At 42.0% G+C, this 17,028-nt stretch overlaps 1 protein-coding gene across 5 annotated transcripts in view; it reads right to left on the bottom strand.

Moving 5' to 3' along the window:
* IQSEC1 (IQ motif and Sec7 domain ArfGEF 1) overlaps nucleotides 1-17,028 on the bottom strand; it is a 781,720-nt gene that overhangs the window by 520,200 nt on the left and 244,492 nt on the right. For all 5 annotated transcript variants that reach the window (XM_083156421.1, XM_083156428.1, XM_083156420.1 and 2 more), the window contains exon 2: nucleotides 13,565-13,591. In XM_083156421.1, the coding sequence (XP_083012547.1) occupies nucleotides 13,565-13,591 (27 nt within the window). The remainder of the gene's footprint in view (nucleotides 1-13,564; nucleotides 13,592-17,028) is intronic.

Here is a 17,028-nt window from a genome sequence, read left to right as displayed (position 1 = left end):
ATATGAGTCATTAAAGCTAACTTGTCATGCCAATAATAGCTATTGTACTGTTCAAGTTATTGGGGAATTGGCTTATAAAAGGTCTCCAATAGCAATTCTAATCAGTAAATTACCATAATCAGGCCATTAGCATGTATATGTATTTGAAACAATGATAATTTGAGATTTAAAAGGGACCTTGGTTTTGTTTCCTTTGCCAATCCCGTATTATACACGACATCACTGTGCCTTCCAGATCTTCAGTATATAAACTCATTGACGCTAATAATTTCTCAGGAGTTTATACAACACAGTCCATGCGACAGTCTTGGAAAGGATACATTTTTTTAAAACTTTTTTATTTAATTTCTCTCTGCACCCAAGAAAAAGAAGGATACTGTAGTTTTTGTGTATTGAGCTATAGTATATCAGTATATGATGTAGGCAAACAATGCCTACAAAATGGTAGAATCTTGGTTTCTTGGTGAAAGTGAGCAGATCTGGGTGGGAATGAGAATCAAATATTGGAGGTTTGCACACATCAGTGTTTTCAGGTTGATGTTGAGAGGCTGATGTTTTCCATTAGTGATGTTACCCTTCATAACCCCCAGACAGATCAAACACTGTCCCAGAACATCTATGTTTTGTAGCTGGTGTTGTTACATCCTTGGCCATGTGTTGATGGCAACAATGATGCTAAACATATGATTTGTCATCCCTAGGATTCTGCAGATATGGGTGGGGTTTGGCTGATAGATCATTCCTGATGTGTTTGGAGGTACAGTATGTTTTAGATCAGGAACATTTGGGGTGTAGGATGAAATAGATTCAGTGGTTTTGCACCATTGATGGCTTAGTGACAGCAATGTGCCCACCCCCCCGGTAAGATTTTAGCATCACAGCCAACTCCTCACTAAGCCCCACCCAGTGTTCCCTCTAAGCTGTGCGCTTGTGCACGTGCACACAACTCGCCGAGCATGTGCACAGACATTACAACAGAGCGCACAAAGCAGCAGTGGTCCCCTTTTTGCAGTTGTGGACTAAATTAATGTATGTTTCACCCATTAACTACATCATGTGCTGTGTTTTGAATGTTTAAATGTTTTGAATGTTTTAATATCATTTTGAAGAAAAGTTAACACAAATGCTGAACGTCGTTTTTCAGTTATATATAGAAGTGACGCACAAAAATAAAAATTTCCTTCCAAAGTTGCACAGACGAAATCTTTTGCCGCACACAGCCTTTGTAAAATTAGAGGGAACATTGGCCCCACCCCTTCTTTGCTTGGCCTAATGCCTGCCATTTCCCAATGCAAGGATGCCCAATGGAGTGTGCAGAATGGTCCACTGGTTGAAGTCATGTTATCTCATTTATTGAATAACAATCCAAAATTAAATTGTAAGCATGAAAATTGGAAACCATTCTTTCCTTACCAATACTGAGTGAATGAAATCTGCAGATATTCACCCTTTACCTCTTCAGCATAGCTGTCTCCTCCTCCCCGCAAACACAAACTCCCTTTGCTGCACTAAATGGGCTCTTTGCTGCACTAAATGGGCTACAGAATCTACAGCACAGGTCTTCAACCTGTGGCCCTCCAGATGCTGTGGAACTACATTTTCCAGCATGCCCTGACAGTTTTGGCATGCTCTTATAGGAAAAAATGTGGCAATGCATGTTGGAACATGTAGTTTCACAACATCTGGAGGGCCATAGGTTGAAGACCCATGATCTACAGTCATGTTGAGATTATTGTCAGAAAGGACAACTCACTACTATCCACGGACAGCGGAGAGGTCAGATTTTGGTATTACAGTGTGACAGCAGAAGTTCATCATTGGCACATACATTTAGACCACAGGTTCTCAGGACCCCACACAGTACATGTTTTGCAGGTCTCCTCACAGAATCAGGGGAAATAATTAGCTCCACCTGTGGATCTTTTAAAATGTGTCAGTCAGTAATGAGTGCACCTGTTGTGTGACCTGGTATACGTGAACTGTGTGGGGTCATGAGAGCCAAGTTTGAGAACCAATGATTTAGACTGATTGGTTGTGTATCATCATAAATCATAATAACAATTAAACGTATAGCACGGTACGGTAAGGTAAAAATGTTTGCTTTATTTAGCAGTGATTTTTCCTGTTGGCTATTTACATTTACATGTGATGCAGTCTTTCAACAACCATTATTATAAACCACAAAAGACACATCCTACAATAATCTGTGAAACAATACAGAGATGAATCATAATAGAATTATAGCAAATGAAAAAATGAAATGAGACAAATGCTCATGCCCGTGTGATTTATTGACCTTCTTCACAGAATAGTGATGCATGGGCTAGGGAAACTGAGGCCACTGCACAGAATATAGGACTTGTACCAACCTAATTCCTTTTACCTTGTGGCAACAATGTAAAGATATTGAAAGACAATGTAAAGATATTGAAAGCTCAGACTGCTATATTTAACTTCATCATATCAAGTGAAATTTTCAGATCACATGTAAATAGGTTAAAAAAAACTTTAATATAAACTTTTTTTTCCTGCTAAAAGGCACCAGAGATATCAATATTTTTTTTCTTTTTTTGATTGGGTGTATGTGCAATATGTTTAATAGGTAGTGTCAAGATTTGCAGTCTTTTCTGAATATGAACTACAGTACTGCTGTGTATCATTTTTATACTATTCCAACGTTGATCTCTTAATTTTATCGTCCCTGTAGTAATAAGTTGCACCTGTGCTGGGCTTTGAAACATTTTACTCTCCTCCTAGCTATTAGAGCTAGACCACTTGGTAGGCTAAACAAGGCTGTAGCCATTGTCATTGACTAGGACACAATGCTAGTCCTTCCAGTCCACTATTTAGTCAGGTGCCTGCCAATATACTTATTAAGCATCATTCAGCGGTCCCGTACTGTGGCCCTTATTCAGATCTGATTGCAGTACAAATATGTTCTCAAACTCTTCTGTTTTATCACAATACTTTAAATGGACGGTCACAGATTTAATTGCACATCCATCTGAGAGCAATACTGCTGCAATAATAATTGCTTATAAGGTTTGAAAGTGGATTTTCTAAAAAATGTTGTAACTTGTACCATGGTGGATACCCCCCTAGCAATGCAATCGGAGGATCGGTAATCAACTGCAGCGGGTCAAATACCATGGTGGATACCCCCCTAGCAATGCAATCGGAATATTGGTAATAAACTGCCGCGGGTCAAATACCCGAAGTTCCACGTTTCATACACCGGAAGTGCAGGTGACGCACTTCTGCCGAGACGCATGTGGACGCAGTGATCATTAGAAAACTCCTGAGCGGCTGGCGGCTATTACAAAAACCTGGATTTATGGTATCCTATTTTTTATGATAAATAGTACTTACTATATTGATGAAGTATGTAGACTAGATTAGAAGGCTATGTATATTGGTAATATGATATGTATTGGTAATTTGTATGTATGTTATTGATATTGGAATGGTTGTTGGAAATCTGTTCCAAGTTTTGATTACACCCAGGAAGGATCATTGTTGGTAGAAGGTATAAATACCGGTTACCTGCACACCATCTCCACACCTTGAAAGGGCTCAGTGCAGCCCAAAACATGTTGGTTGTGGCGGAACCAACCTGGACTGCTTGCTGAGACTGGCTGTTTGTTTTCTTTCAGCAATTTCTCCATCTTAATTTGTTTGGGGATCCTTCTATCCGGAATGTAAGGAACCTCAAACAGTCTCCAGGTGCTGTTCTTGATTTTTGATTTTTGTTTTTATTGTGCGTTTATGTAATTTTAAAACAATTTTTACCGCAATTGTATATTGGAAATAAAAACTTTTTGTACATGAAGAAGTGGATCTAACCTGTTCCTGAATCATTTGATGGGAGATAGCCGAACAAAGAAACCTTTTGGTGAACATAGGGTTCTTACCCTAGCTGAGTGCTATTAACAAGGGGCGCCCTGATGGCAACCTGGTTTAATCTGAGTGGTTGTAGAAGATACAAAGAAACCCATATGTGAATATAGGGCTTCTAATACAGGTCAGTAAGCCTGTGAATATATGATACATGAAGGCTGTTCTATATACCAATACCGAATCTGGCTAATGTGATACGGAAAAAGAAACCCTTATGTGTACATAGGGCCTGCACCCCAGGTCAGTTATCAGTATTGAGAGATATATAAAGGCGGGACCGAAGGACAGCCATCAGTGGGAAGTCCATTTAACATGTTGGGGACTTCATCAACTTCGATTTTATAACACCTTGGGGAAACAGCAACTATGACCACCTCTTGTACTTGTGTGGATTGTATTGAGATGTGGTAGTCTCCTGGTTGGCCAAAGGCAGCAGTTTCTTGTGCGCAGTTATTATTCTATATTCTTCTCTTTTTTGTATTCCGTGTCAGTTGAAGTGCCTTGGTGTGTCACGAGTGACACGCATGTCATAGGTTAGCCATCAAGGCCCTAGTGGATGATAGGGCATGAAATACCACCTGTCGGCACATGTCGGCTCAAAACACAGTGAAAAACCCAGTCGACTTTTTGACTGTCGACCTAGACACTGTCGAACTAATGACTGGTCAAACTAATGACCTTTGGACCTAGAACTATGTTGACCTTTTCCCATATCAACCTAATGGTGTTGACCTAATGACTGTCGACCATCAAGCTGTAGACCAAATTATCGCATCCCACATTGTGATGCTAATTGCATATGTTAGTACATATGCAATAACATCGCTGAGGTGGCGCACCTGACGTTGAGCTATGATGGTGAGCAGTGCCGATAGCTCACTGTCTAAGTATTCAACTCCATTCCCTTCACTCGCCGTCTCCACCTCGCTGATTCCCTAACTCGCCCCGGACTCACTGCATTTGCAGCGATCATCACCATTTAAAGGGATCCTCGGAGACCTCTCACAGCGAGGATTTTTCCCTAACATTGAATACGGCGACAGGGTTTGATGGCGAGGATGGCTTTTCCTCGTAGAAATTAAGCCATCCTCGCTGGGGCATTGAATACTGCCCCATGCTGAGTCTGTTTTGGGACATTTTGGTCTCCTCATATTCCAATCATTTGTTTATGTAATACCAATGTAAAATGTACCATGCTTTTTCCAGAACTAAAAATCACAGAATCACTGAATTCTGACTGGGATGTAATCGGAGTTTTGATTCGATTTTGGGAAATGTCCAATTCTTCTGCAAAAATCGGACATTTTCCAAAGTGGACTAATGTAATAGCATTCAAGTTCATTAAAAGTCAGAGGTTTTCTGCTCCGAATATGAGCTGTCTGTAGAAGTTGGATCCAAATGTTTTGTCCATGTCAAATATAGAACTCAGCAGAAAGTCTAACATAATTAGTGATAGTTTTGTGGGTGAGCTGTGCTTGGAATGCTCAAAATCAATTCCAAGCACCCAATTACAGCACATTCCTAACAAATACACATTTGTAACATTATCTATAACCCATAAAATGCAAGATGCAGTTATTTCTGTCAAAATAGCTAAAACAATGTTTCCCAGACAAACAGTGTAAAGGTGTGTACACATGGGCCCTTATTCTGGTTGGTGCGGATATGTCCGCGTGCGTTCGTTCCGCCGATGTTTTGTGTTTGCGCATGTGCAGAGGCATATCTGCGCATGTGCGAAAGGGACATAGGTCCAAATTCCGCATGAATTGTTTACACTACGAACAGGGGGAGGAGAGGGGCGTGAAGGGCTGTTTGGCCTCATTAACATATGCATACGCCCCGCGTTTCATGGGCGTTCCCATGAAAACGCTGGGCGTCCGTATGGTAATGCGGCCGTGACGCACGTGTAGGGGGCGGACATATGACATTGCCGGATGTCAGCTGCCCGCCCAGATCCCTGCTTTTGCACGGAGAAATGCCCGAGTGGTCTGAGCTCGCGGGAGCTGCCTGACCGCTCGGTCCTGCATTCGATGGTATGCGACCATCGAATGATGGGGGAGGTTCCCAAAGATGGAGGAGGTGTATACATGAGAAATCCACTCGTGTTCCGTGCGGTCAGCGGCTTACCGCATTCGGACGGAGTGAGCGATCCATACGGAAGGTGGGGTTTAGGACGCACGGTCCTGGCTGCATATTCGGCTCCGGCCGCACAGACCAGAATAAGGCCCATGGTGCAGTATGGTTGCTGAGCAATTTTGGCTTAATATCTCTCAGCAATATATTGCTCAGTGTATCAGTTTCATCAGCGACTAGAGATTTTGGTACTTACTGTATGTACTAACTGGGCGCCCGATTTTTTCATTGCATGCCACTACTTAAGGCATGAGATGGGATGCAATGCGATTTTTCATTGTAAAGACCCGATTTTTCATTGTATAGTCACCCATAGGTGATTTCATACCCCCACTATCCAACTATGCATGGAGTCGATTACATATAGTGTGGCGAGCGCAGCGAGCCACCGAGCCTGAAGCGTGCCGAGCGCAGCGAGGGGACGTGGATTACTTTACATGTATTCTGCGTCCCCTCGCGGGGCTCGCTGCGTTTGCTCTTTGCTGTGTAAGTAATATGTTTTACATACATTTATCAGTTGCTTAATAAGGGGCACTTACAAACTTTTTCTATGGGGCCTACGAATATCTAGGTACTCATATTGACTAGAAATTGCTGGTCGCTGGTACACAGCACATTGTACCATTAGGGGCTGGCTGCTGGAGCACGCTCTTAAAGATTTATCTCCCTCTAAACAAAATACACACTGGTGATATTGTGTATATTTAATTGATTTTCAACATTGCTGAATACAACTAATCCCCCCCCCCTCCTCCCAAAGCTCTAATTTATGTCTGATGATATAGAGTTTGGCAAGATACTCTCTAACTTAACTAACATTACATCCTGGCCGGCAACTGTTATATTGTACAATGCGCTCTGGTCAGTCATAAAAAATCAGATGCTCCGGATCGGATTTGCATTCGGATTGTTAAAGATGCACACCATTGCATTGTAGAAACAGCGCACCCCCAAACCGTCCCATTGAAACCACCCACTGGCACCACACAAATAAAAAGATAAAGTGGAGTATCAGAGAGTTAGTGTTAAAAAAAAGAGAGAAGGCAGCGAGGTATCAGAGTATTACAGGTCGAGTATCCCGTATCCGAAAATCCGTTATCCGAATTATTCCGAAATACGGACATTCCAGAAAGTGAAAAAAAAATTTTTTTTTGCTCAAAACTCACTGGGGACATTTGTAACAGCATCACTGGGGACATGATATGTAACTGGCACTATATATGTGCAAGACAATGATTGCTTGGCATTCAAATTCAGTGCTGAGATAGTACACACATTTTGTTTCACGTTTTGAAACCTTGTTTTTTGAACAATTAAAATATGTTTGTGTGTATTTTATGTGGTAATAAAATATATTTGTGTGTATATTATGTGTTTATACAGCATAAATGCAAGATACTTAAAAATACATCATTGAAATATTAAAATATTCCGAAATACGGAATAATCCGTTATCCAAAATTCTCCTGGTCCCGAGCATTTTGGATACGGGATACTCAACCTGTAGTAAAAAAATAAAGTTGAAGTGCAGTGTTAGAAAAGTGGAAATGGCTGCTTGGTGTTAAGTGTTATAAAAAGTGAAAAAATAGTTGTGTTACATATAAGTGTTACATATATAAAAAACAAAGTCATAAGAATGTTAAATGGAGGTGCTCTGCACCCCAGGGGTCAACCCCTATAATGTTAGGGACCTGTCCGATGATATCACCTTGATGAGTGGTGGGTAGGCTTATAATATTGGCCAATACTAAGCCAAAAACCTCATATATTACATACAAAAAAAAATTGATATATGGTGCACCTGCCATCCTGTTTCTATGTTGTAATACTAAGGGCGGTATTCAATCCCGGATCACGACTGCCGGGCCAGCCCGACATTCGTGACCCGATCCCGTTCTCGGCCCGCTTGACTGTATCTCGGCAGGCGGGATTCAATGTCCCGCCTGGCGAGCACCAAAAACGGGGGCGTGGCCACGAGATACACCCGTGGAACGCCGAGATACGTCTGGGAGCTCGACAATCCATGGCCGTTCTTGTCAGAACAGGCACAACTGCTTCTAAAGTCGGGTCTGTTCTGCCGAGATGCCTGCTCAATGTTGTCGGGAAAGACAGCATTGAATAGGCACCCACCATTTTTTCCCCCACCGGAAATAGCGGCAGAGGATTGAATACCCCCCACAGTATCAGTTAGATAGCACGTCCCTTTATTAGTAGCTAGGGTGTACAGTCCAGGCCCTCTACCCCTGAATATATACAGATGGAGCGCCTCTCTTCTTTAGCCAGGGATCACCAGAATGTCTCCGCTTTTGATCGCCGGTGCCGAGTTGCTCCATTTGACTGGGACGCATGTTTCAGGACAGCGCCACTGGGGGTCCCTGCCCGTCTCCACTTCAGGGAGACGGGCAGGGATAGGGGGATGGCGGGGCGGTGAGGGACACTGGGGGAGGTGGCCGGGACCCATAGCCGGCTCCGCAGCAACGGGGCGCGCGAGCGCCCCTGGCGAGAGCTGGCCGCTGGTGGCCCCTAGTATCGCCAGCCCCTGCAAAAATGAGGCCGGCTCCATCTGTACCATTACATTGGCCAAGTTCCTGGAGAATTTTGTACACTGTAACGTCCAACTTCAAGCAACTTTTTCCAGCCCCAAGATTTCTCCAAACAAGAGGACATTCTTTCAAGGTTTTTTTCTAAAGCAATTTATTTCAAAACATTCCTACCAGATTTTTATATGAGTATGTGTATAATGTTATTGTGGAGTAACCCAGTTAGCACCTATTGGTTTAACACTTTCTATTCATATGATTATTTCAAGAGGAATAGTGAAACCTCTTGTTTTGAACCAAGCTTTATTGCGCAATTGTGTGGCTGTATTATTATATAAGGCAGTATCAGGAGCCAGGGCTGTCATCAGAAATTAAATGGTTTAGGGCTCCTACCTTCTTGAACCCCTGTTCTCTGCCTAAAGGCCTCATGGACACAGAAATGTGGCAATGAGCTGTGTAAGAGCATGCACAGAAGCTCTGTCAAAGGTACTTATATGTGTGATTTCCTTCGGACATACCAACATGGTTCCCAGATCTCTCTGCATACCTACATATCTCCTACATACTGCTAAGACCACACCACACCACATCTCTCTCCTATACATAAATATCAGGAGCATGTCGTACTCATTGGTGCCTCTGGGCCCCTTCTGACTCCACAGTCTAACACTTGCTCCTCCTGAATAGCAGCCTTGAGGAGGGAAATCCATGATCTCCTCCCCATCTCTGGACTTATTAATGGTTTCGGTACTTGTGAGTTATCCGGGCGTCCGATTTTTTGATTGTATGCCTTAAGTTAAGGCATACAATCAGATGCGATGCGATGCGATATCGCATCGCATCGCATCGCATGCGACCATCGGATGCGATGACCCGATTTTTCCATAGGAATCAATGTTAAAATGATTCCTATGGAAAAAGGGGTCCTTTTCATACCCCTACTATCCAAGTGGGCATGGAGTTGGATATAAACCTGTGGCGAGCGTAGCGAGCCACCGAGCCCGAAGCGTGGCGAGCGAAGCGAGCCCCGCGAGGGGACGGTATTCCGTGTCCCCTCGCGGGGCTCGCTACGCTCGCCACGCTTCGGGCTCGGTGGCTCGCTACGCTCGCCACAGGTTTATATCCAACTCCATGCCCACTTGGATAGTAGGGGTATGAAAAGGACCCTTTTTCCTATTGAATTCCATGTTAAAATGGACTCAGTCAATTTTAACATTGATTCCTATGGAAAAATCGGGTCATCGCATCGCATCCGATGGTCGCATGCGATGCGATGCGATGTCCCGATCCGACCCGATTTAAAAATCGGACGCCCGGATAACTCACAAGTACCATGGTTTCTGTAAAGAGTATTATTTTTGGTCCCCACTAACAAGAAATAATATTTGGGCTGTGCAGGAACGCTGAGAATTCATTTACAGCTTTGGAACCCACGAGAGCTAAGGATGAGAGGAATTTGGTCTTACTGTAGTCACGAGAGCTAAGGATGAGAGGAATTTGGTCTTACTTTGGTCTTTTATCCCTTTGGGTGCCACGTAGATTTGTCAAAGTAGGTGTGAAAATTGCCAAGCAAACATTTTAATTCATTATAATGACCTGTAATTTTTATCTTATATGGGAAATATTATCTTTTTTTTTACACATTTTTTTATTTGAATTTATATAACAAAGGAGGAATGTTTCTGTGGATTTTTTGCACATCTTTCACAAAGATGTTGGCACTCAAAGGGTTAAGATATACAGCATGTAAAATAAAATCACAATGTAGATATTGATGATAAGAAGCTTACATATAATACACACACATATCCTTGCATATAAACAATTTATTTATTTACTTTAGTAGTATAATGTATGAGCACAAGCGTAAACAAATACAAATAACTGATGTCTCAAGTCTTACTCAAACGCTAGAATCACATTTAGGGGGAGATTCAATCGCCGTCGAGCATCTCCCGTGGTGGAGATGCTCGACGGGCCCTATTCAATGCTGTCTTCCCCGACAGCATTGAACAGGGTTTCCTGTCAGAACGAGCCCGACATCTCTAGCTGTCGGGCTCGTTCTGCCGAGAACAGCCGGGAAGTGACGAGCTGCCGGCTGCAGCTCGTCACTTCCCGGCCGCAACTCGCGGCCACGCCCCCTTCTCGCCCCGCTGCAGGCGGGACATTGAATCCCGCCTGCATGTTCTCGGTCGAGCTGACCGAGAACGGGACTGGGTCACGGCAGGCGAGCAAGCTCGTCTGCCGTGACCCGAAGATTGAATACCCCCCTAAAACTCAATTAGACAACAGCTTGAGAACAAAATATAAGCATGTCAGGCAAAGTAACAAGTATTGACAGAGTTGCCTACCCTCCTGCATTCTGCAGGAGATTCCCTGAAATAGCAGCAATCTCCCTCTCTCCCTCATTAGTCTACCAATCTCCCTCATTTCAACTAGCCAATATTACACTGTTACATTTTTTGGGGAAAAAAAGGAATGAGAGATAGATACAGTTACATTGAATCATCAGCACCATTTCCCAGCACTTTACCAAGTATAGTAGCTCTTACTAACTGCTTTGGGGCTCATCTACATTGGATCTTAGTCATTTTAAAAGATTCCTCTGAGATGTAGCAGTACACACCCACGCTTCTAGGTGCCACGTTCACAATCTCTTTTCACAATCTCTCCATATATGGAACTAGACAAGCCCGTTGGGAGGAGCATGACATGCCCCCTCATTGTGATGCTTTGCAAAATTCTATTACCAACTATAATCTCCCTGAAACTAGTTTTTAAAAGTAGGCAAGTATGAGTATTGAGTTTTGGTAAACATATATGTATATATATATATATATATATATATATATATATATATATAAAACACCCATTTATGGTATGGCGCCTATTAAAAACGGAAAACAGTCCATAAATATGTAGATCCAATGTCAAGTGAAGCCAACAACGTGTATTCATCCAGAACTTGTTTATTAATATTCAAGTTGTCACTGGAAACATGTTATACATCCCAACGCGTTTCGTCAATCAAGACTTCATCAGGGGAAACAATGTATAAGTCTTCAATGAGTAAATTGTGTATGCCAGATGCTTCTGGACAAAAGGTTGATGTCTCCTATTGTTTATTAGGAGGTGATCCAATATCGTGTGTGGTGAATTATTTTGTGTAGTAGTCGATGTGCATTCGATCATATGTCGATGCGATACCAATAAAGAATTAGGGACTGCTTATCCTCCCCCGTAGTTCTATCCCAAATGGGACCAATGGAAATTATGTGGTGATCACTCTTCAGAACAAAACCACTGGCATCAATATCTCTCACTCTGATGTCTTTCTCCAACTGGGGAAGGCAACTGACTGCCCAGTTGGAGAAATACATCAGAGTGAGAGATATTGATGCCAGTGGTTTTGTTCTGAAGAGTGATCACCACATCATTTCCATTGGTCCCATTTGGGATAGAACTACGGGGGAGGCTAAGCAGTCCCTAATTCTTTATTGGTATCGCATCGACATATGATCGAATGCACATCGACTACTACACAAAATAATTCACCACACACGATATTGGATCACCTCCTAATAAACAATAGGAGACATCAACCTTTTGTCCAGAAGCATCTGGCATACACAATTTACTCATTGAAGACTTTTACATTGTTTCCCCTGATGAAGTCTTGATTAACGAAACGCGTTGGGAAGTATAACATGTTTCCAGTGACAACTTGAAGATTAATAAACAAGTTCTGGATGAATACACGTTGTTGGCTTCACTTGACATTGGATCTACATATTTATGGACTGTTTTCCGTTTTTAATAGGCGCCATACCATAAGTGGGTGTTATTATTGTTGTAATTGTCTCCTAACCCTCTGGGGACATTGTGGTAAGGCAGCCAACCTTAAAAGGTTCTTTAGTCTGTACAGCGCGATTGGATTATTGGCTTTTATATATATATATATATATATATATATATATATATATATATATATATATATATATATATATCTTATTCGTAACCTGGAACAGTTGAAGTGTTCAGAACAGTTTGCTCTTTGTAAATACTGAGCACATATAGGAGATCTTTTTTATGGAATGTGCTCTAGGTGTGTTTCATGGTTATGGGTTTTTCTGTTGTGTTGAAACATACAGAATAACAACAGGGTGCTCCTCTGTGCAATTACAGGAGGGAACGTGTGGTGATAATATTATTTATCTAGTTTTATTCTCTAAATCAGTGGTCCTCAAACTATTTTGCTCTGGGACCCCATCAGACAATACAAATAATGACAGGACCCCAAAAAGTTACTGCAGAAGGTCATCACATCACATGTGTGGTCAGCAGACAGCACATACATGGCAGCATTGTGGAGTCACAGTATGATGGGAGGAGTCTAAAATAACAGACAATTCAACAGATTTTTAAGACTCCTTGAATCACTGACTGAGATTAGAAACGTCATCAGTCTGATGGTCAGCAACATGGAGTCGCGAGTCCCATGCTGAGAAGGTCGGGACCCACTTTGGGGTCAGGAGACACAGTTTGAGAACTGCTGCTCTAAATTGTATACAGTATGCACCAAAGTACAAATTAGAATTCAAGATAAACTATATATATATAAAAACTGATATGCAAGTTCCACAAACAAATAATACCCATTTCAGATATATTACCTGGGAATGTAAACCCGGTTCAATCCCAAACTTTTAAAAATCCCGGGTCCATAGCAGCTGCGCAGGACCCAGAATTTTTGTAGTCTAAAATCCCAGGTACAGCCATTTAGACATACGCTAGTCCTGGGATTATGCATGTGAAAATTCCCTGGATTTTTGCGATTGTCTGAAAGGGATATTATGTAATATAAGAATTAATTTATTTCATACAAGCAGGTGTCTTAGCACCAGTAACAATGCATAAAAATGACAATGTTAGTTAATACAATAAAATCATTTAGGCTGATGACATTTATTATATGAATAAAATGTATTAATTACCGTAAGCTTTTAGTCACTTCTGTATACCTGAAAAAGACAAATACAGTACTTGTTTAATAATTCTAACAATGCACTATGTGTAAACAGATATACAGTATACTGTACACTCCAATGTTTCCTGACATTGTGCTTTAAGAAGGCATTGCAAATCTCAGCGATAGGCACATATGCACAAACTACAGAGAATTACAGCAGAGCTATATCGCATAACATGAACAAGTTACAAACATCATCAACTTGCGCCCATCGCTTGTAAATGGTGTACCCTGTAATACCGTTGTACAGAGTTATGGAAGAGGCAGGTTACAAGGCACACCGGTTACACTTCTGTCTGATGGAATGTCCTTGTGATCCTCCTAACTACGCTGAGAGAATAAAGGTTAACAACAAATGGCAGCCCTCAGTCTAATGGTAGCCAATAATATATTATGTAACTAAAGACTACATATAGATCTCAGAAAGAACCAGATACCTGTACTACTAATATTTGATATCAAATTAACAGTAGTTTTATTTTAGATATAAACATATAAAAAAGTGGACATTAATTATAAAACACCAAAATATCACAGAAACAGCAGTTAAAATATACCATTCTGAGATCTATATTTGGGTCACAGAAACCACAGTATATAACACCAGTGGTCACTCAATCCCTTCTCCATGTATGTGTTATATATATATATATATATATATATATATATATATATTGTGATAAGGAATCACATATGCTGGATATAGATGAAGTCTGGGTCTTTATTTAGTAGCAGGTTAACATGTAGGCAAGCAAGGTTACAGCATTGCAGGGTTTTCCACAGTTTTCAAAGTCAGCTTACACTCCAAAGCACCTAACGTAATATTACATTACCGGAATATCACCCAGCTGCTTTTTAGCATTGGGAGCAATGACCTCCTGCCCTAGACACACATATATCAGGAAGCCACAGGTGCTGCTAATTAGCCAATCACCCTCATGTGGAAATATGCTGTCCCTGCCAATATATATATATATATATATATGGATAGATACAGAAGTACCAACACACTCGTCATTCCTAAGAATGAGGTGCAAACAGCACCCACTTACCAGGATGGGGTGCAGAGGCCTGTGACCACACACTCTAGTAAATACAAACACAGGGGGCCCAGCAATCACTACAACAAACTACCTAACTATACATATATATATATATATATATATATATATATATATATATATATATATATATATATTAGGCCATCAGAAAATCCGAATCGTGACAATACGGCAGCTTAGTAAATTTGCCTTATTCACAATTAGTATTTTCGGGCTGATCCAGGTTGTATCCATTCGTAGCGTATATCGGCCATATTTCCCCCATTGTCTTATGGAGCAGGCTTTGTTGCATTTCTCCTGCAGCACTCCACCATCTGTGACTACAATCTTGCTAATGCTGCTTAATTGTGTAGAGACTGTCACATTATTTCCTTTTACATCATATATCTGGATGTCCAGAGAAATTTGGATTCTTATTAGCTACACATCCTGTCATGATACAATCTGCCCGCGCCACTGCACAAACCGTTTCTAACAATACGCAGCATATCATTTAACCAAGGCTGTCATATTCATCGGGATATCATAACACAAACAGCAAATGCATTGGTACAGGTTCCTCCCGAGTGCAAAACATGTGAAGCAATGATGACACAAGAGCAGCTGTATTTTTAGTTTTTCAAACATCCACTGATTCAAATATAAAGAGACAATAAAAGGGAACGATATATACCAGATTATGCAGGTTCGGAACTCTCAACCCAAGACATAGCTGCATACCCTCTTGACCCCTGCATTCCCCTCCCACTGCCGGTAAAGTATCAGCAATCTGAGGCTCTACAGGGGGGGAGGGCAGGGGGCACAAGGATTCATGATGTTTGGCTATGTCTCATCCCCCTTCACGAATGGCTGATAACTGCTCCTCTCCGGATAAAAAGGTGGGAAATCATGCCCCAAGAAACCACCAGCCTAGAAGAGGCTTAGAATGGCCACTGTGTATTGCCAGGTTTCTTCAATAGTTTAAGTGCTAAACATTTATACAGATTTTACCCCAACATTTTAGATCTGACACGGTATTTGGAACACGGTTCCAATACGGGTCAGTTATGGGATTCACTGCATTTACACTACAGTGCTGATCCTGGATATTCCCAAATCGGCACCAATCACCCTGCGCACAGGCAGTGCCGGCGCTTGGAGATGGCATCATCACCAAGTGCCAGAAAATCTGCTGGCTGGGAACCCCGTTGCACCTTCGTTCCGTTGCGCCTTTGACTGTGAGTTATACTGTATGTGTGTGTGTGTGTGTGGGGGGGGGGGGGGTAGATGGAGAATGGCTGTGTGAGAGTGTGTGAGAGTGTGTGTGTGTGTGAGAGAGATAGATAGAGATAGAGAGAGAGATAGAGAGAGAGAGAGGTGGAGATGACTTGACAAGTACTTTTTAAAACTGGTTTATACACCAATTTATGTCCCACCCCTGCTGTTGCTCTGCCCACAGTATCCACAGCTCTGACCCCTCCAGGGAGGACTCTGCCTATTTTGTCACTCCCAGGCCCCACAAGTTCTGATGATAGACCAGCCCAGAGCAATAAGTACACTTTCAATTGCTCTGGGCCAAAAAGGACATTTGAGACTGGAGGAAATAGGAGCAACCAGGGGATGTCAGGGATCAAAGCGGAGAAGTTACAAGTGAGAAAGATTAAAATAGAATATGACGAGTGTCACTGAACAGCACCTCTTGCCCTGCACCACTCAGTGCCACGGCACATCTCACACTGCCCTAGTTATGGCAATGCATCCATTTGTTTTTGGATTTCCTGGTAAAAGGCAACTGCTACAGATGTTTTAAGAAGAAGTAAGTGCTATAAACTCCTTGGCGAAACGGGATGGTATTGCAGAATCCCTACAATTGGGGGGAGGGGGGGGGGGTAGTATTCTAGAATCCCCCCCCCCTCTACCCCCCAACCATCCCTTCCTGCAGTCTAAACCTAACCATAGCTCCTTAGTGCCTAGCCCTAAACAAGCCTCCTCTCCATCCCACCATAACCGGAAACCCCCACGCCTACACTATGTAAACCATCTGAACCCTAACCATGCCAACATACTGACTGTACATTTGGGAGGATGACAGCTGGGATTCCCAGGCCGGTCTTCTGACCAGAGTCGGGATTCTGGCATCAGTATAGTGACTGCCGGCATCCTGCATGTTGTATCCCAGCCAAATTTTGCTTTATGGTCACTGAGCTTCCACATCAAATCTTTAACTCTTTGATCCCCATTAAGGGATTCCTATTAAAGCAGTGTATCAAGATGAGAAAACCAGCAACTCAAATTAGGATCCATGTTGTACTGAATAAAAGTTGTATTTTTTATGGCATTAGAACGTCTAATCTATAACCAAAAGTTATCACAATTAATGCAATCCGCA

The sequence above is a fragment of the Crinia signifera genome, chromosome 8, assembly GCF_055691185.1.
Source record: "Crinia signifera chromosome 8, ASM5569118v1, whole genome shotgun sequence".
NCBI classification, from domain to species: Eukaryota; Metazoa; Chordata; class Amphibia; order Anura; family Myobatrachidae; genus Crinia; species Crinia signifera.
The sequence above is the reverse complement of the archived record's forward strand: the minus strand, read 5'-3'. Positions and strand labels throughout refer to the sequence as shown.